We start from the raw sequence: 22,238 nt of genomic DNA on the forward strand, positions 1-22,238 counted from the left end.
GGGGGGGGGGGGGGGGGGGGGGGGGGGGGGGGGGGGGCGCGGAGTCCAAACTGCAGTTAGTTCTTGGTGATTGACCACACGGAAGGCGTATTCTCTCACTAGTGTTTGGGTCTTAGCAAGTAAAAGGAGTGTTCTTTGTTGAATCCTGGTCTGCCAGGAAGGAGGTGGTAATTGATCAGGGTTTCTGTTTTGTTTGTTTGTTTTCAGTAAAAGGGATTACTTAGAATGAGATGACTCTACATCAGGATACCTTTTCGTAGATCCTTTTTATCTTTTATACAGAATTAATCTTCGCTGTTGTCAGCCTTTACTCTTAGGGACTTATCAAAAACAATTGTTGGTTTTAGAAAAAGGGGGAAAGATTTAGTTGAAGTACAGGTGGCAGATGTGACCACTCGAGGGTGTTGTTCTCTCTGTGGAGCATCTTAGAGAAGTAGAACCTGGCTGACGGATGCTTCTTATGACTTTGTCTAACACATGAATGGCAGCCCTAAGTGGTTTCCTTTTCATTTATCCCCTCTCCCCAGGCTCCCTAGCAGCATTTCTCCCTTCCTTCCCTCTGACATTCTATTCCCGTCAGTCGTCAGGTGGTCGATGAGCAAGCTGACCCCTGTCCTGAGTATGGTGGGATGCCAGTCCAGCCATGGGCCCTCAGTGCCCATCCTCCAGGGAAGGACTGTCACCTTGACTGTCTTGGGAGGTTGAAGGAGGTCCTGAACCCAGGCTGAGGTTGACCTGTTTACCTGCTTACACAGGGACCAGTTGGGCTCCAACCTGTCAGTCCTCCCCAGCTTTCCCTTTTCGGTTCCAGCAGACAAGAACTTCTGGGTTTGAGGAGTTTGACGGTGCGCTGTGTGTGGTGGTGCTTCTGGCGGCCTCTGTGGGTCCAGGTGTTAAGTCCCATCATGCTGCAGTCCTCAGCTCCAGAGGGTGACCTTGAAGAGACATAGGTCCTGGAGCCTGATTTCCTGAGCCCTGGGGCCCTGCAAGCAGGACAAGTTGGGAGGCCCTGGAGAGGCCAGAGCCTGAGGGCTTTAGCCCAGCCCTCTACAAAGTTAAAACCCGAAGGACACAGAGATCACAAGAGAGTCTGGGAGACACTGAGTCAGAGGCAAAGGAATCTGATTTTGCAAGAGGACAGTTTTGCTCTGGGAGGTGAAAGAGGCTTGTGGCATCCTATTTGCTAGTCAGAATGACCTCAGGCCTTGAGAATGACTGAGGTCAGAGAACTGTTGCTACACCAGGAATCAGAGAATTATGGAGTTGGAAGGGTCCTCAGAAAAGCATCTCTAGGCCAGCCCCCTCATTTTACAGGTTGAAGAATTGAGGCCTGTAAGAGTCCGTTGTGCTCTCTTATGCTTTTTACGGTTTCTAGTATGCCTGCGGTGACAGCCTCTTCTTCCAAACCTGAGGAGATTGAGTGGCTGCTGCTTGCCTGCTCTGGAGGGACCTCTTGGGGCCCCTCTTGGCCCTCACTGCCCCATGACCTTGGTCCCTGAATAGTGGGCGCAGCAGGCCGAATCCTCTTGTGCTGAACTTTTCCCTCCCTGTCTTCTTGCCCCACCCTCACCCCCCATGAAGGAATCCACTGGAATGTAGCACTCTGACCCCTGGCATTGAGTGTCCTGGATGGACCTGGCCTGGGAAACAGGAAGAACTTAGGGGAGGGAGGGGGGGAGAGTGCCTCATGGCCTTGGGGTGGGACAGAGGGAAAGGAAGTCAGGGACGTGTGACCTCCCCAGGTAGGCCTAGCCGACTCTCACAACATGGGAGACCAGGCAGGCGGGGGCGTTGGGCTGGCCGTCTGAACAGGCAGGTTTCCTCAGGCCAGGCCCACTGGGGGGGGGAGGCTCTGGCAGCGCTGGGCCCCAGGAGGTGAGCTGCCAGGGGAATTGGGGTGAAGAGGAAAGGACTTGAGGGGAAGATGGGAGGAGCAGAGGAGCAGACCAGAATGCAGAGGAAACCATTGTAACAGGAGGTGATGAAGGTGAAGGTGGTGGATGGAGAGAAGGGTGTCCAGTCACCATACAGACCGGATGCGCTTCTCACTTCAGAAACCAAACGTTAGGAGATGGGATAGACTCCCTTAAAGAAGCTTCTACCCTACTTTGAGACTCTGGGCTTTTAACACGCTTACCCTTGGCAGGGCAGGCTTACTAGAGAGGCTGGCTGCACATCCAGATGTGAGGCTCTTGACACTTCGCTGTCGCTTTCTGTCTTCTGTCAGGGCACCCTGCCCTTGACCACGCTCAGACTCTTGCCAGCCAGTTACCTCCCTTGAGGAGATTTTTAAAACCCTGAGGCTCAGCCTCAGTCTCCACCAGCTCTTTGCCCCTTTCCAGGATAAGGGAACATTGCTTCTTCCTCAGCTCCTTCCCAGTTAAAGCCTGCTGCAGAACTCGGGTGGGAGCGCGGGATGGGAGCCCCTGTGCAGCCGTGAGCAGATCACACCATTGCCATGCTGCCTGTGAGGTTCGTCAGGATGGCAAGCCACCTTTTTCTTGAGTGTTTAAAATTAAATTTTGTGCTTGTAGGAAAGGAACAGGAGCTACAGGTGGCAGAGTGTTTCTGAAACACCTTTTTAAGAGGAGAGAAATCGCAGCTGCACCCATCCCTGAAGGGATTGGGTTTCCTCTGCTTCTGGAATCTCTCCATGCTGAGTCTGTTGACTCTTCCCGTGCCCAGGGTTGTCTTGAACGTTAATTAGTGTTCCGTGGTCCTGCCACATCCTGTCTGAAGTGAGGGTGCTAATCTCCTTTCCTCTTTTCTCACACGACATGGTACAGAGCCCTAGGAAGGGTGGTCCTGCTACTAAGTAGAAGTGTCATGGTTATTTGACTCATTCATTGGGCCTGTAAACCACAGTATGTGACACCCCTTCCTGTACCCAGATAATTCCAGAAGCCACCAGGTGAGGTGCTGTGGGATGCTGCAGGCAGGTAAGCAGGTCAGCGTTTCCCTCCCAGAGGTGCGCGTCTTAACAGTCTGCCTCGAGAACCTACTGGTCTTCCATAAATTGGCATGTTTAAAACAACGGAACTATTAAAGGATACGTTAAGAGCTTATATGTAAGTTTAAAGCTTGCTTATCTCTGTATGTTCTGATCCTTTGAAAAGTGGTGATTCTTCCTGTTAGTTAAATAGGGTATGGATTTCATCACTGTGTCTTTTGGGAATTGTCTGCATTTGGTATTTCCTTTTATTTTCTAAAAACCGTTAGCTTTTGAAACGTATATTGAAGTTAATAGACAATAATTTTTAACCTTTCAGGTAGGAGTTAAGGTAGATGTATTTCCACAGACGGCTGCTTTGAGCAGTTTTTCCTGACTTAACACTGTAAAGACGAAATAGAACGACAGTGCAGAATCATGAGCCACCTGCCTTACTGCAAATGGGAATACATGTTGCCGTAAGCGTGTAGAGAAAGGACTGGGTGATTCACATGGGTTTTATTTATGTTTCCTTTTGGAAGCAAATAATTCTGTGTGTGTTTATGCATGCATGTGTTTTACTTTAAAATGCAGAAATATATCTACTTTTTTCTTTAACTTTGACACTGCCGTGTTTTAAAAGACCCAAAAGGTACTTGCTTCCTAAGTCCCTGGTATGCATGAATTATTGTACAGTTTGTTTATTTTTTTTTTTGCACCTCAAACATTCCAGAAAGATATTAAATATAAATATGTTACCAAAAAATGCATAAGTACTGACAAACTTAAGCAAACAGGAATCTTAGATACCCACAGAACGTCTTTACAGCTGCTGCTCTCTTCTTTCACATGGTATTATTGGTAGAGAATGTCCCCTCATGTTGGTCACCTACTCCAGTTTACCGTTCCTTTCTCCATTCAGCAAGCAGGGTGCCATCCACTCATCTCAGCAGGAAGTGACTGTAGAAATGAGCGAGGCGCAGTTTCGGCCCCCGGAAGCTCGGAATCTAGCTGTCGGCAAACAGCTGCAGTGCCTTGGGATAAGTGAAGGGTTGTAGGTGGGAGAAAATGAAGTAAACCGAGGAGAAGGCATTAGTTGGGCACAGTAGGATCAGAGCGGATTTCCAGGTGAATGGGGAAAGAAAGATGGTGCCTTCTCAGAGGAAGTGGAATCAGCAGAGGCCCATCGAAGTGGAAGTCCACAGTGTACCGAGAGAGTTGACAGATTCAGTAAATATTTGTGGAGGACCTACTGTGTGGTAAGCCCTGTTCCAGGTGTGGGAGATCCAGATGTGAACAAGACAGACAAACCCCTACCAGCCTGGAGCTTTCTGATCTAGGGAGATGGACATGAGCAAAATTAGTCATAAGACTTACACCATGCCAGAAGAAGACAGGTGCTGTGCAGAGAAATCAGGCAGAGAAAGAGCACAGGGACCGCGTGAGGCGTTTGGTTTGCGGTTTTAAGTAGAGCGGTCGCGGAAAGTCTTGCCGAGAAATGGAGTGTGATCAGAGACCTGCGGGAGTGGGGGGATGGGGGGGGTGAGCCCTGCACAGAGCAGGGGTTGGGCCTTTCAGGTTGGAAAGGACATGAGTGCCCGGGCCCCAAGGCTTCCTTGGACCGGGAGGGGAGGAGGTGCTGCCCGCACGGTGGGAAGTGACGTGGAGGTTAGCTGGGGTCCGGCACAGGCCTGGTTTATCAGTGGGAGGGATCGGACTTGAGTCTCTGGGCAGGTAGGAGCCAGTAAAGATTTTTGGATAGTGTTGGGCGCCTGGGTGGCTCAGCCGGTGAAGCGTCTGCCTTTGGCTTAGGTCATGATCCTGGGGTCCTGGGATGGAGCCCTGTGTCGGCTCCCTTCTCCCTCTGCCCCTCCGCCGGCTCGTTCCTTCTCTTTCTCTCTCAAATAAATACATAAAATCTCAAAAAAAAAAAAAATTTTTTTTTCGGATAGTGTTAGTAGTCATTACTGTTGTCATCACTGAGATTCCTAAACCCAAGTATCCAGTCGGTTAGGCCTACGTAGGGGTCCAGTAACTACCCCGAGGAAACTCCAGTTTTATGAGAAATGTGCAAATATCTTTTCAAACGCATTCTTAGAGTTTCTTCATCTTTCTGTGGTCTTGTTATATTTACTTCGTATGGTCTGTTTTACACGAATCTTGGGGATTAAATCATGGCTCTGTAAATCATCGTTAACTCCCAAGATACTAACGCTCAAGAGTCCTGCTTTTCATTGTCCCCTCCTCTACGTTTGCTTTTAGGTAGAGAGCTCTAGGATGGATTTCAAGGACTTGGTGCCTTCAGAAATCGGCGTATCAGACAGGCCCTGTGGTGTGTGAGCTTTCTTATGAGCCACAGTTGTCTCTCTGATTTTCATTCCTAATTTATAGCCCTACTTCCCACACACACATATTGTAGCAATGTGGATTCTAATGATGTTCTAAGAAGAAAAGATCTAGACATACACATCAGACTTTCAGTTATGATGAAACCGGGTAACAGTAGGAAATGGTAAACCATACACGCAAAACAGTGTTCATTGAATATTGCTGGTAAATTGTGCTTCGTTGCCAGGACCAGGCAGCAGGAGATTCTTGGTATGTGTAGGAATAAAAATAAGATCAAATATAGAGATAGACTTGCTTCGTGAAAGAACTTAAAGGTTTGGGCTTTAAGGCACAGTAGTTAGGGATGATATTTCTTTGATGAACTGTACTAGAGTTAGTGGTAAGGATGAGAAGTAAAAACCATTGGAATTAATCTTGATCATTCTTTCGCTTACCTTCCATTTGGCTTACTTTCAAGAATTCATATAAATTATTAAGGTGAAGTTCACAGCAGTGCTAGGTTGATTTACAGAAACATTCCTTACAAAGTGATTGCTAACCGGTTTCACAGTTATTATCCTGAAAAGATTCCTTAATGCTCCTTACAGATCATTACACCTTTTAAAAATCACTCGCACCTCAGGAGTATTGCCATATATGAGGGCATCATTGCTTTAACAAAGAAACCCTTGTTTCCAGGATGATGGTGTAGTTGAGATCATGTTTATGTCGTGGGGGTTTCTGTTCTGACGTTTCTAAGGGTCCGCGACAACTCCGCTCCTGTCGGCTTAGAGGCTGTCATCGTGAGGCCTCTGCCTGCCCCTTGGGTAATGATGCCAGCCCTTGGTCTCTGGGCCGTATTCACTGGAGATGGGCTTTACCAGAGTGACATGGGACACCTAGGAGTGTCCCTTATTCCTTTTCCCTGATGCTCGGGTCCTCCGAACTCACTGGAACTTGAAATTTTGCCCAGCCCTTTGACCACCTCACTTCCTTAGTCCTTTATTTCCCTCGTCCCTGCTTGATGATAGTCTATGCGGAATTCAGGCCTAGGTTGCTAAGCACCTGTCCTCAGCTAACTGTGTTCATCTGGGAATGCTTAATGTAAAAATGTGGTTCCATAAATGTTAGTTTTTATCAGAAGATTCATCTCTGGGGGATGGAGGGAGTGAAATGTGCTTCATTACAAACTGTGCTAACTGTTTGGTTAGTATAATGAAAAATGTATATCCTTCAAAGTGCTTATTTTCAGAATGCCATGTTCGTTTTCTTGCTCTTGTTTGAAATTCTGGTCACAGTTCTTCTTTTCATTCTAGTGGTTCACACTTTTGGATGAGTGCAATCAAGAAAAAAGGCATTCCCATATCTCGTCTTCTGTTTTGCTCTCGGTCATTTGACTAACAGATTTTAGGGTAGAGCATACATTAATATTTATAAAATGGGACCGTGCATTATTCATATCTGCAAGTACCTTTCTGGCAAGAAGCATTAATTTGTGTCACATTATCTCATTATGGTCGTGATAGACGGAAGTAGTAGAAAGGGAGATAATAGAGTTTATTATTTAAGTTATTTATTTACCTAACATAGTTGAGGTATATTTATTCACTCAACGTGTCATAAATATTTATTGATATGTGGAAGTTTTGGTTAGTATAATGTTGAGGTTAAAAGAAAATTTGAGGTAGTATTAATATTTTACAAGTGGGAAGACTGGCATCCAAAGATGTTTCTTTCTTCCCCTACCGCCAAACGGGCTTTCCAAGGAAAGTTTGGCACTGAAAGAGGTCGCTCTTGTCCTCTAGCCCATTCCTGTTCATTCCCTCTGTAGATACTTATTTTGTTCAGTTCCTATTTGCCAAGTCCTAAAGTCACAATGAAAAAAAGAAAAGAGAAAAACTAGATCTTTACCTTCAAAGAACCCACTTTCTGGTGGAGGAGATTAGATGAGCAATTTCATGATACCGCCGTAAGTGAAATTATTTTGATAGGTACACAATAGAAGTCCCACAGGGGGGAAAACGCTTACTTCAGTCCCTATGCAGTGGATGATACCTGGAGAAAGCATTAATAACTGAATAGAAACTATCAAAGCAAGTGAGGAGAAGCAGCTTTCTAGGCGGAGAGAACAGTCTGTGCACAGCCAGGGAGTCAGGAAACAGCCTGGGTCATTTAGGGAGCACAGGGACACGTAGTCCTTAAGTATTGTGAGCATTGTGGAGTAAGAGGGGACGAATGGAAGAGGTGAGGTTGAAGAAGTGGGCTGGGATCAAATCTAAACAGGCTTGGTCTTCCATGCCCAAGAGTTGGCTGGCCAAGTGTTGGACTTTATTTTGGAGACCTGGCTTCCCAACTCCATATCCTTAAGAAGTTCAACAGGGCTATTCTTAGAACATCCCCACTGCGATTTTTTATACTAACGCACCTCTGTACGAGAACAGGTTACTCGGAACCTAGAGATGGCCGATCCCTGGGCTTAATCCCCAGATGGCTTTTAGACTATCTAGGTGAAGAAAGGAAATGGGACACGATTAGGCGCTTCTCCAAGATGTTTTTTTTTTCCTCGACCAGGAGTATTCATTTTTGAGCAGCAGTACATTTGATAGCTGAAACCAATATTCTTTTTTTTTTTTTTTAAGATTTTATTTATTTGACAGAGAGAGAGACAGCCAGCGAGAGAGGGAACACAAGCAGGGGGAGTGGGAGAGGAAGAAGCAGGCTCATAGCGGAGGAGCCTGATGTGGGGCTCGATCCCATAACGCCGGGATCACGCCCTGAGCCAAAGGCAGATGCTTAACCACTGTGCCAACCAGGCGCCCCTGGAACCAGTATTCTTTGAAGCTGGTGAAACATGGAGTTACGTGTGTTCATAGACACTCAAGCTCAGAGAAGACCATGGTGTTCAATAATGATGTGAATGGAGGGCCAGCTCGGCACTGCCCAGACATGGTCCAGGGGAGAAGGCCTGAGGTTTTCCTTAAAAAACATTGGGATTGAGGCTCAAAGCAGGGGAAATGTAAGGGAGTTGAGTTTCACATCATAGGGTGCAAAATAATCATAGCTTAGCAAACGTTTCCATGAGCCATCAGCTACCTTCATTATTTTAAAAAATTTCCAAAATGTAACCATTTAATGTCCGACTTTGAGTAACTTCCTGGTAAAACCACCATAGAGAAACTGATTTTTAAAATATACGTCTAGGGGCAACTGGGTGGCGCAGTCGGTTGAGCGTCTGTCTTCGGCTCAGGTCATGATCCCTGGGTCCTGGGGTTGAGCCCCTCCTCGGGCTGTCTGCTCAGCAGGAAGTCTGCTTCTCCTTCTTCCTCTGCCCCTCACCTCTGCTTGTGCTCTCTCTCTCATGTGCTGTCTCTCAAATGAGTAAATAAAAAATCTTAAAAAAATATGTGAATATATATTTATACATCCCAGTACCTGGATGAGTTGACATGCTATACAGGACTGTTAATAAGCCATTAAGCCATTTATGAGATGCGTTAATAATCTTTCTGAAGAGCTGGTTTTTAATTTTGTTAACTGCCTCTGTTGTTTTTATCTGTTACATTGATTTCCCTCATACAGAATTTCCCTATTACATTGATTTCCCTCATACATTGATTTCCCTCATACATCTTTCTTGTTTCTTTGGACATGTTCTGTTGCTCTTTTTCTAATTTCTTCAGCTGAATACTCTGCTCTTTTTTTTCTTTTTTTCTTTTTTTTTTTTACCTCATTTCCTGTGAAATGTCCCTTTAAACGCTGCCTTCCCTGTTTCCCAGCAATGTTGACATAGTATTTCCATTGTTCTTCATTTTTAAGTATTTGTTTAATTTACCTGTAATCCCCTCCCATTAAAAAAAAAAACAAACTTTTTATCCCAGAAATTTCTAAATCCATATAGATGTAGAGATGATTGTATAGTGACACAAAACTTCAACAGTTGTAAATAAATTCGTGGCCAATCCTGTTTTAATATATTGAGACCTCAGCTAGCAAATCTTCTAGGACCAAGGTGTTAGAAAGGTCCTGCAAGGTGATCTTTGTTACAGTAAAAGCACCCTTGGCTTGCCTTCCTATGCATAGCGACTGTTTTCCATTCCTCAGACTGGTCTGATAAATGAGAAACTATTTTAAATTGTGACTGCTACAAGCCTGTGACTCTCTGACGCTACTCCCAGTACATTGTCGGCATTGGGCAATTTCATCCAAGGCGGCAGAATCGAGGAGACGTGAGCATGAAGGCTAAAGGGACCTCGTGAATTGTCCATCCCGCCCCTTCTTTAGTAATGAGAGCTACATGCCTTATTCAAGGTTGCTCTGCAAACTAATGACAGAACTAGGGTTGTGGTCTCCTGGGTCAGGCACTCTCCAGGAGGAGAACAGCTGTCTGGGCCGTCTGTTTTTCTCTACACAATTTAAGACAGATAGTTCCTAATTTAGGCAGAATTGCGAAATAGGAGAACTGAGTTCTCTAGTCCCAGGCTCTGCTCTCCTCTTCTTGTTTCATGAATTCCTTGCTTTTAGAGATACTTCTTGCCTTCTCTTAAGCTCTTCTCTATTCCTATTAGCTTCCTGCTCTCAAAAAGGAAATTATTATTTTATTCATACACTTGTTATGGTTTTGGTTAGAATGGCCGAAAATTGTACTGTAAACTCCTGCTTCCTTGCATCTGGAATCCCTAGCACCTTGCTCAGTTCTTGATGTATCACAGACACCACTATCTGAGGAACAGGGTAGGAAGGAAGGAAGGATGGTTGGTTGGTTGGTTGGCTGGATGAATTTGCATTCTGTAGTTCATCTCTGGACCTCTTCTGTTAGACGTATTGCTAAGGTGTCTGACAAAAATTGTAACAGTGAAACATACACTTACCATAAATGGATTTAGTAAATTGAATCAGTCCTGTTTGTTTTTCAGTGAATTCCCCACTTGGACATAATATGAATCAGTGGTCATGTTTGTTTGCTCTATATTTAGAGATTTGCATCAGTTTAAGAAGTTAGTCTTCAAAAAATATTTGTGAGCATATTTTAGCATTTCCATTGTTTCCGATCCAGGGTTTGTCCACTCTGGTATACAGTTACATATGCTTAACATAGTTTCACTTTGTGGAAATGCCTGTAAAACAGATTTTTGTAACATGAATCATTTCTACTGATAACCATAATTTTGCCCTTCCTGCTTTGCACTGATTACAGCACCAGGAAGAGAGGGAGAGGGAAGCATTGGCTTTTGGAACATCCGCCTTAAGCTTGAAGCAGAGAGAATGAAAGCTCACCGCATTCGATTCCTCCTTGAGCAGAATGAATGCCTGATAACAGCCAGCCAGGAGCTGGGGGAGTTAAGAGTAGCAATTTTACATTACACTGGAGTTTCTAGGCTGGCATGGAAAGAGATGCCAGTATTAGCTATTTGCATCTTGCTGTAGCCACAGGGATATGTGAACAGCTGGAGAATTAATTTGATATATATTCCCAGAAGCTTCTCCTCTGCCAACAGAATTCCATTACTGTGAGCTTCTGAGTGTGTATTGTGAATTTGTTTCTTGCCTTTTAATATCTGCTATAGCATATTTCTGGTAAGTGGATTGCCACATAATGGGGTGCAGCTATATCTTGGTTTGGAGTAAACTCCATTAACCTAAGCTGATACAGGGTAGAAAAGGTAAGCCTTTGAGCATACCAAGGCCTGTGCCTCCAGGAAGTCAGAGATTTTCGATGAGCACACGGTAATGTGTCCAGTAAGTGCAGTCACACCTGAAACGTTTTATTCCATATTAGTGGCATTTAAGACACCAGCACGCAGATGGAAAGAGATTTTGAAGGGCAGAGCGGTGGACTCCAGAATCGGTCAGGCCAGAGTTGCAGTGGCTGGTTCCTGGAGCTGCTGCTTCCCACATCTGGAGTCGGATGCCTCCGTGCATCTTCTGAGACCCTTCTTCCGCCACATCCTCTTCTCCGGTACTCTCTTTCCTACCTTCGGGATTGAAACTCCTAACTAGCCCTCGCATTTAAAATCTTTTATGTCACAGGCGGAAGGAAGGGATTTCAGGCATCACTGAGAACGCTGGAAGATGCCTTGTGCAGGGTGAGACTGAATGTGGCTATTGGAAGAACAGGTGTTTTTGCTTTGGTACCATATGTGAGCTCTTAAAACAAAAACCAACATTCTGCAAAATCATTTACTACACTAAAAATGAGAGAGGTGTTGGGAAAGATAGGGCTGGGGGTAGGTCACTCAAAACCTACAGAACCGTATACGGAGAGGGTAGATCTAGACAATAAGAATCCAAATAAAAACACTGACACAGGTAAGCCGCCCATAGCGTTTGCACCTGGAGCCTGGACAGCTGGTCCTTTGCAGCCTCACCCCCAGGCTCCTGCTGCTTCTTTCAGGGCATGGCGCCTTGAAGACATTGACTTATAATGGAGACCAGGTTCATCAGAATTAAACCGAACATCCAAGGGTAGTTTCTTCATCATGATGTTTAAATACAGGGAGAAACACCTCTAGTTTTTTTTCATTTGCATTTGCAACCCCCCTGGGTAGTTTAATGTCATGAAAAGTTCAGCCACCGGAGCAGTCATTTCTCTCACTAGAGGAAGGAATTTATTTTTTATTATTTTTTATTTTTTTTAAAGATTTTATTTATTTATTTGACAGAGATAGAGACAGCCAGCAAGGGAGGGAACACAAGCAGGGGGAGTGGGAGAGGAAGAAGCAGGCTCATAGCGAAGGAGCCTGATGTGGGGCTCGATCCCACAACGCCGGGATCGCGCCCTGAGCCCAAGGCAGATGCTTAACCGCTGTGCCACCCAGGCGCCCCTAGAGGAAGGAATTTAAACAAGATTATCAGCCTTTTCTTAAGGTGTTCGTTATTGCTGAGACTTTTCCTTTCGTGGTGAGAAAACTTGATCTTTGCGTAACATTAAGGTGCAGAGAAAAATCATGTATGAATCAACACAACGTTCGCATTTTATTGACTTCATTTTCCTTTTTCCCCAATTACGTATCGGCTAAATCCCCCTGAAGACACGTGTCTGTTTATGGTTTGGGGTAACCGTTAGGAGAAGAGGTACTCCGTAACCTTTGTCATTTCTCAGACCCGGATCCCATGCTGCCTTGGCCCGGGTGTATCAGCGAGACATGCTCTTTAGAACAGCGGCCCCGGGGGGATCCCAAGACCTTTTCAGGTAGTGCACGACGAGGGCCAAACTATTTCAGGGCCGTAGGAAAATGTTACTTTTATTCTGTGTGTCAGCCTTTGCTCTGCTGCCGCAAAGGCCGCGGTGGTCAAACTGCTGGCGTCCCCGCGTGAAGAGAGCTGGTGCGCCAGCGGCGCCCGTCATGGCGTCTGTCTCCTGCCCCTCGTACCGCCGCCTTACCACAGCTCGCGTGACCGCGCTGGGGGGTGGAGCGGGAAGTGGGTGAGAAGTAGTTGCTTCATCCCGAAGAACCGCGGGTGTCTCAGAGGAAAGCATCGCGTCTCGGGGTGTCTTCTAAGCACCCGAGTGGAGATGTCAGGCCAGTAGTTCTATAGGACCGTGTCTTCCCTGAGGTGCTTACCATACTTGGACGTACTCGAACATACGTGAATTTTAGTTCGTACATGGGATTATTAGATTTCTCTCATCTTATATTGAGAGAAAATAATTCAACGCCCCGATTTGGTGTCTTGCAGAAATTACAAACTTAAAAATACACTTGCAGAGGTATCTCAGTTGTCTTTTCCGACTGGAGACTACGTCTTGTCTGGGAAGTACCAGGAAAAAGACTGCTTGAAATAAATATTTAGAGGGCGGTACTCCTGTTTTTAACTCCCTCCTCCCTCCCCACCCCGACCAGTCCCTAGGAGAAATCAGGAATCAGAGAATCAGAGGCTTCATCCTTGCGTTGTATATGGATTTACTTAAGAGAGATTTAAAAACATCAAATTTGCCAACCACTGTCCGCAGAACTGTCAGGCTCAGATTTGATTTCTGTAATCAAACCTCACTAAATTTTTGCTTTGAGTCCCTGTTGGTTGGCTGTTAAATTATTTTAAAGTATAATGTTCTGTAATAGAAAAACATAAATGCATTTGTCTCTGAAGCATGTTGTACTTGATCCTATAAAGCAATGGTTGCTAAGGGAACTATTTGCCAAGAAGAAAAACAAAGTATTGATTAAAGCAGGGGCATAGGATTAAAAAGATATCCTCTCAAAAAAGGAAATAAAGGTATAGAAGACACTTTGGGGTTCAGAGTCCACCGATTCCTAACTGGACATGGTGGCCATGCCATGTTTTGAGGGAACAGTCAGGCTTACCTGTGCGTCTTCCCCTGCAGGCTGTTGCTGCTGCCAACAGGCCTCTACTGGGAACAAAGCAGGAATCAGTAAGGAGTTGGGGAGAGCATCAACGGCAGTTGCCTTTTAATTCGGATTCCACATTCAAAGAAAATGGTCTTCCCAGAAAACACATGGACAGCAGCATTGACCATACCAGTGATGAAATACATGGCTAGATATCTAGTGTAGGACTATTTTATATATATATCTATATCTAGATATCTAGATATCTAGATATATATATAAAATATATATCTATATATATATTTTATATATATATCTATATAGATATCTAGATATAGTTATGTATAGATGTATATAGATATATTATAGTACTGTACATACAGTTAATGAACACTGTACTAAGTTCTAGGGTTAAGGGGGTTCAAAGTATGATAAGACCCGGGTCCTACACAGAAAGCTCTACCCAGTGGGGATGTTTGACTTACATAAAGCCAATACCATAGGGGACCAGAGGTCTGTGTACCTGCCTGAAGGAGCATGGAAAATGGGGCTGCTCGTAGTGGAGAAAACTTCCCAAAAGAGGTAACATTAAAACTGGGTCTTGATGGGTGAATAGGAGTTACCGTGGGAAGAAGGGAAGGGAGGTGTTCTAGGCAGATGATACTCCGTGAGCAGAGGTGGGGAAGTGGTTATTAAGGGTTTGTAGTGAGACTCCCAGGGTGCTTGGAGTATTAGGATGTGTGAGGGGCTGGTGAAAGATGAGTCTGTACAAGTACAAGCCATATCATGAAGAACCTTTTATTCTACAAGAAGAAGTTTGGGCTTTTTCTTGTTGGCAGGAGAGAACCACTGAGCAGTTTTATTTTTGAAGACGATGATTCTGATGACAGCATGGGGAAAGGGGTAGTGGAGGAGCAAGAGGATAGTGGCAGGGAGACTGGGGAGAGGATGTTGCAGTCCATCAGGAGAATGAGGTCTTGAGGGAGTTCCAATTCTAATGGAGGGAAAGGAGGTTTACTGTGGAAATACATCAGGAATCAGAATTCCCCTCAATTTGGTGATGGAGTAACTGTACATATTTATAAAAATAGTAATAAAGATTTCTTCTCAGACTATGATGGGGAAAAGGAGAAATAGATAAAGGAGAAACAGAAGAGACTAATTTTCCAGTGGTTCAAATGGTACTTGATTTCTTACAAGTTTTTAAGTTCCTAGGGTTGATTTAACTTTGAGTTACGGATTTGAATATAAAGTCACAAAAATTCCTTCGTGACAAATTTCACTGAACTGGGCTAGGAGAGGGGTACTAATAGCTTGTTCAACAAATAAATGTAGAGACGGGAAATCATTTATGTGTCCCATATATTATATATTATAACGGAAGACTAAATTATCAGCTACTTTCCCATGTTGAGTTTTTCATTATGTTCTTTTCTGGTTTTCCTTTCAGGATAATTTAGTAATTTCACTGTTATCTTGAAGGTAGGAATGTACCTTTGTGTGTTTACGTGTTATTTCTAAAAACCAAATACAGGCTAAACAGGAAGACATCTTAAAACAGATGAATTGTGTTTTTGCTTAAACTCGTAAAGTCGTTCTACTAAGAGCTGAGACTTTGATCAAGTAAGTGAGCCTGAAATCAGAACAGAGAGGTTTTCAAAGAATTGCCACGAAGCTCTTTAGAATATAAAGACCACTTGACAAGAAAATTATTGATTTCAGCGAGAGAGAACAGTCTTTTGCAGTAAGTTAGTGATGTCACCAGAAGTAAAATTTAGCTGTAAAAAAATTACAGCCATCTGTTTACACCATCTTCTATGAAAACACATTCTCAAGATGGCTTGATACCTGCCTTTGTTTGAGCAACACGTTTAATCTTAAATTCAAGCACTTAAAAAAATTCTCTCCAGATATGGTTATCAGAAACATTTAGTATTTACCAGGTAGTACCTAGTTAAGGTACAATAAAGTATCTGTTAAAGATAATGTTAAGAGGGGGGGAAAACTCACAAAGTGGCCAGGAGATTCATAGAGAAAGAGTCCGATTTCCTGTGAGAGGTGTTTCAGCTGCGAGGAATGGCGTTAAGGATGGAGTCGGCCTATGGTTTTGTGTCATGCTTGTTTCATGTTTCTTTGGTCTGAGCTGGAGCCTACGAGCGTAGTTTTGAAATCTTTGTTTCTTACAGTCTACTCCTATCATTCCATGACCAGCACAGTGATTTGGTCTCAGCTTCACAGTAGGACTTCCGCAGCCTCTCAGGAAGCCGAAGCTCTCAGTTTTGTTGTCCTCTCTGGCTTTGGTTTTGGGCGGGGGTGGGGGGGCGGTGGGGGGGTGGGGGACATTAGCATCTGAACTGAAGTGTATAGGAGGAATCTCTGCCGCCGCCATATCCATTCTTCCTTCTTCCCAGGTGTCTGAGGTTTTAGGTTTATTAGCTGTCTTGATGTATTAAATTGCCTGCTGTTTTAAACCCAAAGCTCACCTCTACCAGATGGACTGAAAACAAACAAAAAACAACAACAACAAAAAAATCTGTGGGTATTTTTGAATCATTTTGTAGGTTGACAGAAGTGTCTCCTGTAATTTTATTGAAAGTAGGAAAATCCAGGAATCTTGTTTAAAATAACACGAGAGAAGTGGTGGTTCTTGATCACGCACATTTGTATGTGTGCTTTTTAATGTCTACATGTATGACTCTATTTCCCTTTTCTCACTTATTTGGAGGTTGGATTTCATTCATTTGTCAAATTGCAGCCAAAACCACCTTTCGTAAATTAAGGTGTCAATATCGGGTGTTAATCTTGACTTCTTTGCACATTTTTGCTTTCAAACAGGCCTTGGAATGAAGCTGCAAGCGAATAGTCTGTGGTTGTTCGTTGTTTTACAGATGAGAACTGGGACGATGACCAGCTGCTTGGTTTTGAACCCTGCAATGAAAACCTTGTCTCTGGCTGCAATATAATCAATGGGAAATGCGAATGTGACACCATTCGCACCTGCAACAATCCCTTTGAGTTTCCAAGGAAGGATATGTGCCTTTCAGCTTTGAAGAGGATTGAAGGTAAGTACTGTTCTCACAGTTGTCAGGCTGAGCGCTGTGTGGTATTTGAGCCTGAAGAGGCAAATACTGTGGTATTTGGTACCTTTTACAATCCCAGACAAAACGCGTACAGTTGACCGAGTACTCATGTGATAGTGTGTGTGCACACCATGTGCGTCTGTGTTTCCTGGAGGCCGCGAAACTGGTGATGCTGTGGTCTCATGGGCAGGGTAGTTTGTGCCAGCTCGCCGAGGTCACCTCTGCATACTGGATGATTTCACAAGTGGTGTGCTTGAGATCGGCATCTGTCGTCACCAGGTCCGTTCCACTTGATTTACCGTGGCGTGGTGCTCCACGAGGAGAGTGCTAACTAGAAACGCAGCTCATCTGGCAAGGAAGTGTGTCTCTTTAGCAGAGATGGGAGAATTGCACAGTGATGGTTGAAGGCTTACCTGGGTTTTGCCCCATGGCAAAACCACATAGGTGTGGATGGGTCATTGGGTGCTTCGCCTGGGGAATGAAGTCAGACATTACATTAAAATAACAAAATTGTGCTAATATGTTCCGAAACTTTTGTACATTCCTGCATAAAACCCAGACAAAAGATGGGAGCCGTGGAAGTGTGATTACTAGCTGCAGTAATCGCGAGCGGCATGCCCAGAGCTTGGTACCGTGGCTCGCAACCAGGATAAGCAAAGGATAAGGCCCCAGACCAGCATGAAACTCTCTCCTAGCTCCATGTTTCTCTTGGGGAACAAAAAGAGCCGAGCCAGACATTCTTAAGTATACCTGTTATCTCTAAAATGATGTCATTCTAAGATGGAGAGATTGGTAATAAGGTTTGGAATACCAAGGATTGTGAGATCTCATAAGGGCAGTATAGCAAGACTGAATTGTATTAAGTTTCCAGGTCATATTAAATGGTAATAAAGAATAAGAAATTTATAATAGCCTCTAAAATAGCTTTTTTTCTTCGTATTTACCAAGGCTGCTAAATCATTAAAAGAGATTGTAGTAGGAAACAATAGAAATAAAATTCTAGAACTACAGCGAGTCTTAGGTAACATTTAGTCTGGCCCTTCAATTGGAAAATTGGAAAACTGAGCTCCATGCAACTGCTCAGGAACAAGTCCAGGACTAACCGTGTAAAGTGTTCTTCCAGCTGCATCATGACATTGGACAACATGTCACCTAACTCATTTTTATCATCTTGTGGCTCTTTGCTCACCCCTGTCCCCACCTCATTGCTTGCCAAAAGAGAGTATTTTGCCAATTTTAGCATATAAACTTGCAGGGATATTGATGGAGTGGTCAAATATCTACTTAAATAATTAATCTAGTTACTCATACATATTGAAAATCACATGATGTAAAATACAGTAATTTTAGATGATTTTTGTCACTCTTAGGTTTCACAGAACTGTGCTGGGTGGGTTTTTTGGTTTTTTGTTTTTTGGTTTCGTTTTTGTTTTTTCCCCCAAAAGTTTCTTTTCTTTTCTTTTTTTTTTTTAAGATTTTATTTATTTATTTTGACAGAGAGAAACAGCCAGTGAAAGAGGGAACACAAGCAGGGGGAGTGGGAGAGGAAGAAGCAGGCTCCTAGCGGAGGAGCCTGATGTGGGGCTCGATCCCAGAACACAGGGATCACTCCCTGAGCCAAAGGCAGACGCCTAAGGACTGCGCCACCCAGGCGCCCCTCCCCCAGAAGTTTCTAATGTATCACTGTTGCTGCCACCCTCTTTGTTCAGGCCAGCTTCCAAGCCGTTTAACCCCTGTTCCCCGGCACGCTCTCCTCGCCACCATCTCAAAGGTCAGCCGCGTGGCAGGTTGTGAATCTAAGTGGTCACAAGAAGTTTAGTTCAAAATTCAGTGTCTTTTCACATAAAAGTGGGACAGTTGCATTTTTAATTAGTTAGGTGTGTATTTGTGATCTTTACAATGTCGAGATTAATGGCATGGATTTTTAAAGTGATTCTAAGTGGGCTGTTTACAAGGTCTAGCACTTCCAATTTTGAGAGCATTCCCTCAGGAATGATTACCGTAGCTGATTAAATTTCTTTACTTTTTTTTTTTTTAAAACGGATTCTGTCAGATGACCTCTATCTAATCCAAAAGTAGAACTGGTTGAGCTCATTTAATGTATCTTCTACAAAGAGTACTTTGTTTTTTCAAAATAAAGCACCCTGCGATATTCAAGATCTTGTAAGAAGTCCGTATTGGGGGATTTCCCTCCTCTGAGAAACAAGTTTGAAGGAGAAAGCCCTGCCTATATTCAAGTGTATATTGCCTGTGAGAGAATTAGTGATGATACAGTACTGTGTACGCTGGAGTTGTTAATAGCAATGAAGCCTTAGAATGCTTCTAGGAATTTAAGGCCAGAAAAGCGTGACCTGGACTTGTAGGGTAAGGTGTCATGGAAGAGGCAGAGTCTGAACAATTTGGAATTTGCATGGTGATGGGTTCTAAGAAGGAGAGCAATGTGGACAAAAGAATGAGACATAGAGGCAGGATTTACATGGTGTACCTAAGACGTGATGGGGGGGTGGTCTAAAAGAGCAAGGTTTTATGTTGATAGGTTAGAGGAAATCTTAAGGTGGGAGCAGCCTGGGGCTGAATGACAGTGTCTTTGCATCTCAGAGGGAGCTTAAGCCTGGTAATAGGAACTAGCAGGAACTATTGCAGGTTTATGAGCAGAGAGAATCAGAGGCCAGCGAAGCCCTGGATGGGCAGATGGGGACTGTGGAGGGATGCAGAGGGGGTTCGCAGGGGGGATGCTGCAGTCTGGAGGCTCCCTGGAGAGCTGTTCCAGTACTTCTCCTGCGGTGCCTCTAGAGACTGGACTGGGGGCTAGCAGGGAAACAGCAAGGAAGAGGAGGATACACACCATTTTGCTGAAAGAACCCAAAGTATCTGCTAACAGATAGTGTAACAGGGACGAAAATGCACAAAGATGATTCTAGGGTTCCCCACCTGAATAGCACAAGAATGATAGTACAAGTCACGGTGGTGGGGGCACTTTTGAGATGTTTGTGCTGATGTGAAACTGCAGAGTGGGGTGTTTGTTTTAGGGACATAGAGGGTCAAGAGGGGCTTTAAAAATACGAGGGAGATTACAGTATGTTTGAATGATGACTAGAATGATTTAGTAAAAAGCAAGAAAGCACTTAACATAAGAAAGGGCATGATTGCAGGAGCCAAGTGTTCAAGAGAGGAGCAAAGTTGTTCCTTTTTCTCAAACACGATAAAGCAAGGTTGTCAGCTGCCACCGAGGTGGGAGAAGAGGTGTGAGATACTGAGGAGGAGGAGGAGGAGGATGTAAACCAGACATCTCAGAGGGGGGACGAGCGCATTAACCAGGGCAGGGGCTTCCGCGCGTCCACGAGCGCGGACAGCTCACTGGGGGCTCGCAGTTACATGGTTGCTGGGCCACCAGCGACACAGTCGTGTGCTTCCTCCAGCTCCAGGGCACACGCAGCGTAGGCGGAGAGCTGGGTCTGACCAGGGTTAGGATTTTTCCTGGTAACATCTGATAGGAAGAGAAGGGCAGAGATCGAGGGTCACGCAGGAGTCTTCCCAGTGCTAGTGCGTGACCTGTGCCAGGGAGGACACAGCTCCACGCAGCACGTCCACCGTCCCATGTCGTGTGCTTCATGTGAACGAGGTTTCAGTTTTTAAAGGGGAAAGGGAAGAGTGATCTGAAAGTAGCAGTGAGAACAGAGGGGACGCCGCCCCACCCTCAGGTTTACGGAGTGTGGGGAAGGAAGCCGTCCCTCCACAAGAGGACTTCGAGGGACAGAGGAGCCTGGGGGTACCCAGGTTTCCGTGAAAACATGGAGGTGAGGGGAGAATGATGGCAGAAGGGATTGTGGTGATGATAGACTGTGAGTTCTAGAAGGCACAGGAGAAGGATTTGGGAGGGAGGGTTGTGCAGGGCATGGGTGATTTTGCAGGGCCAGTGAGGATAAGAGTCCAGTAACGATGAGTGACCCAGTAGCTTAGACTTGGTTCTTGGTGTTCTCTTGTGGGAAGGTGACTAGTTCATTCTAGTTAAAGCCCTCTTTGTAGGTCCATTCTTCAGGCAGTTTCTAGTGTTTAGGTGTACAGGGTCGGGGGTGGGGCAGAAGGAGTAGTATTGTTGCCAGAGTGTAATGAGAAAGCACGTGTCTCCATTTCTGTGCTTTGGGAGTAAATTCTGAGCATGAGTTCTAAACATAACCACAGCAATATTTAAAAAAATGTGTGGAAGACATTGCAGGGCATTTCATTATCGTATTTATAGATTTATGAAGAATACTGGTGATTTCTGGGTATTAAGCAAGTTCCTGTTGAAAAGAGAAGGAGTTGGTCCTGGATTTTACCAAATGTTTTCTTTCCTAAAATACATGAACACATCACACCATAAGATCAGTTGGTCACAAATGCAGAGGCAACAGGACAGTGGGTAACAGCCACCCATGGCGCTGTGTGGAACGGCTTGTCAGAATCCTCTATACTTCTCTGTAGAGGTGGAAGTCTGATAAAGGGAATGGCCTGCAGGTCACCCCACCTTGATCTTGACAAAGCTTATAATTTTATGCTCCACTCCTTGATTTGGTATATGTTCATCCTTGATTTGGAATATGTTGTGCTGAGCTTCACAAAAGTTAAATTGATGGACCATCAGAGGAGGGGACGAAAGTAGCAAGAACAATACGAGTCCCTGCAGCTGCCTGGTTCTCTGGAGGAGCCGCTCCAAGCTTAATAACTATAGTCAGAGTGGCCACCGCAGATTTCCACGATACAGTGGATGACGCGGACCTTCAAGTGTGCATATGACTCCATGTTGGGGTCAGTGGCTTTTATTTTCTAAAAAATTATTACAGTTCAGAGTGGTCATACACTCAAAAAGTAGTCAGAAATATGAAACCAAGTTCAGGAAGGATGAAAAACACCCTGGCAAACATTCAAATGTTCATTCATCCAAAAAATATTTATTGAGTGCCAAATATGTACCGGGCAGAGATCTGGTGGCTAGGGATACAGCTGTCACGGAGCTGACATTCAAAAAGAGAGGGGTGACATGGAAATAAAAAAAAGGAACAGAAAATATTGTATAATGCGATGGGAGTTACAAAAAACAATAATTAGGATGATAATGAGAATTAACTGAGATTAGCGAGAAAATCGCTTTTAGATACAGAGGTCAGGGAAGTTTTCCATAAAGGGGCAACATTTACATTAAAATCTGAATGTAAGAGAGCATCAAATTTAGGATGATCTGACAGGAGAGAATTCCGTTCAGAGGGAACCACAAATGTGGAAAGTTCTAAGCCAGCTCGGTGTGTTGGAGGAATAGCAAGAAAAAGCAAGAAGGTCCATGAGACTGGAATGTCATGGGGGAGGAAGAGAAGGACGGGGATTAGTTCACATAATGCCTTGTAAGTTACGGTGAGGTGAATGGATTTTATCTTGAGGACATAGGAGAGCTATTAAAGGGTTTTGAACAGGGTATAGTGTAAGTTGGTTTGTGTGGCTTCAACAGTGCATCTGGTGGAGCAGAGACTTGTGGGAAGCCGCAAGATGCAAGAACGGGAACAGAGTCGCAGGTAGGGATTCTTTTGGTAGTTCAGGGAAGAGGTAATGGTGGTTCAGGCTTCACAGCTGGAGATGAAG

At 44.5% G+C, this 22,238-nt stretch overlaps 1 protein-coding gene across 5 annotated transcripts in view; it reads left to right on the top strand.

Moving 5' to 3' along the window:
* CRIM1 (cysteine rich transmembrane BMP regulator 1) overlaps positions 1–22,238 on the top strand; it is a 187,105-nt gene that overhangs the window by 22,905 nt on the left and 141,962 nt on the right. For all 5 annotated transcript variants that reach the window (XM_040623086.1, XM_040623088.1, XM_040623087.1 and 2 more), the window contains exon 2: positions 16,434–16,607. In XM_040623086.1, the coding sequence (XP_040479020.1) occupies positions 16,434–16,607 (174 nt within the window). The remainder of the gene's footprint in view (positions 1–16,433; positions 16,608–22,238) is intronic.

Source organism: Ursus maritimus, unplaced genomic scaffold, assembly GCF_017311325.1.
Source record: "Ursus maritimus isolate PB19 unplaced genomic scaffold, ASM1731132v1 scaffold_6, whole genome shotgun sequence".
Classification (NCBI taxonomy): domain Eukaryota; kingdom Metazoa; phylum Chordata; class Mammalia; order Carnivora; family Ursidae; genus Ursus; species Ursus maritimus.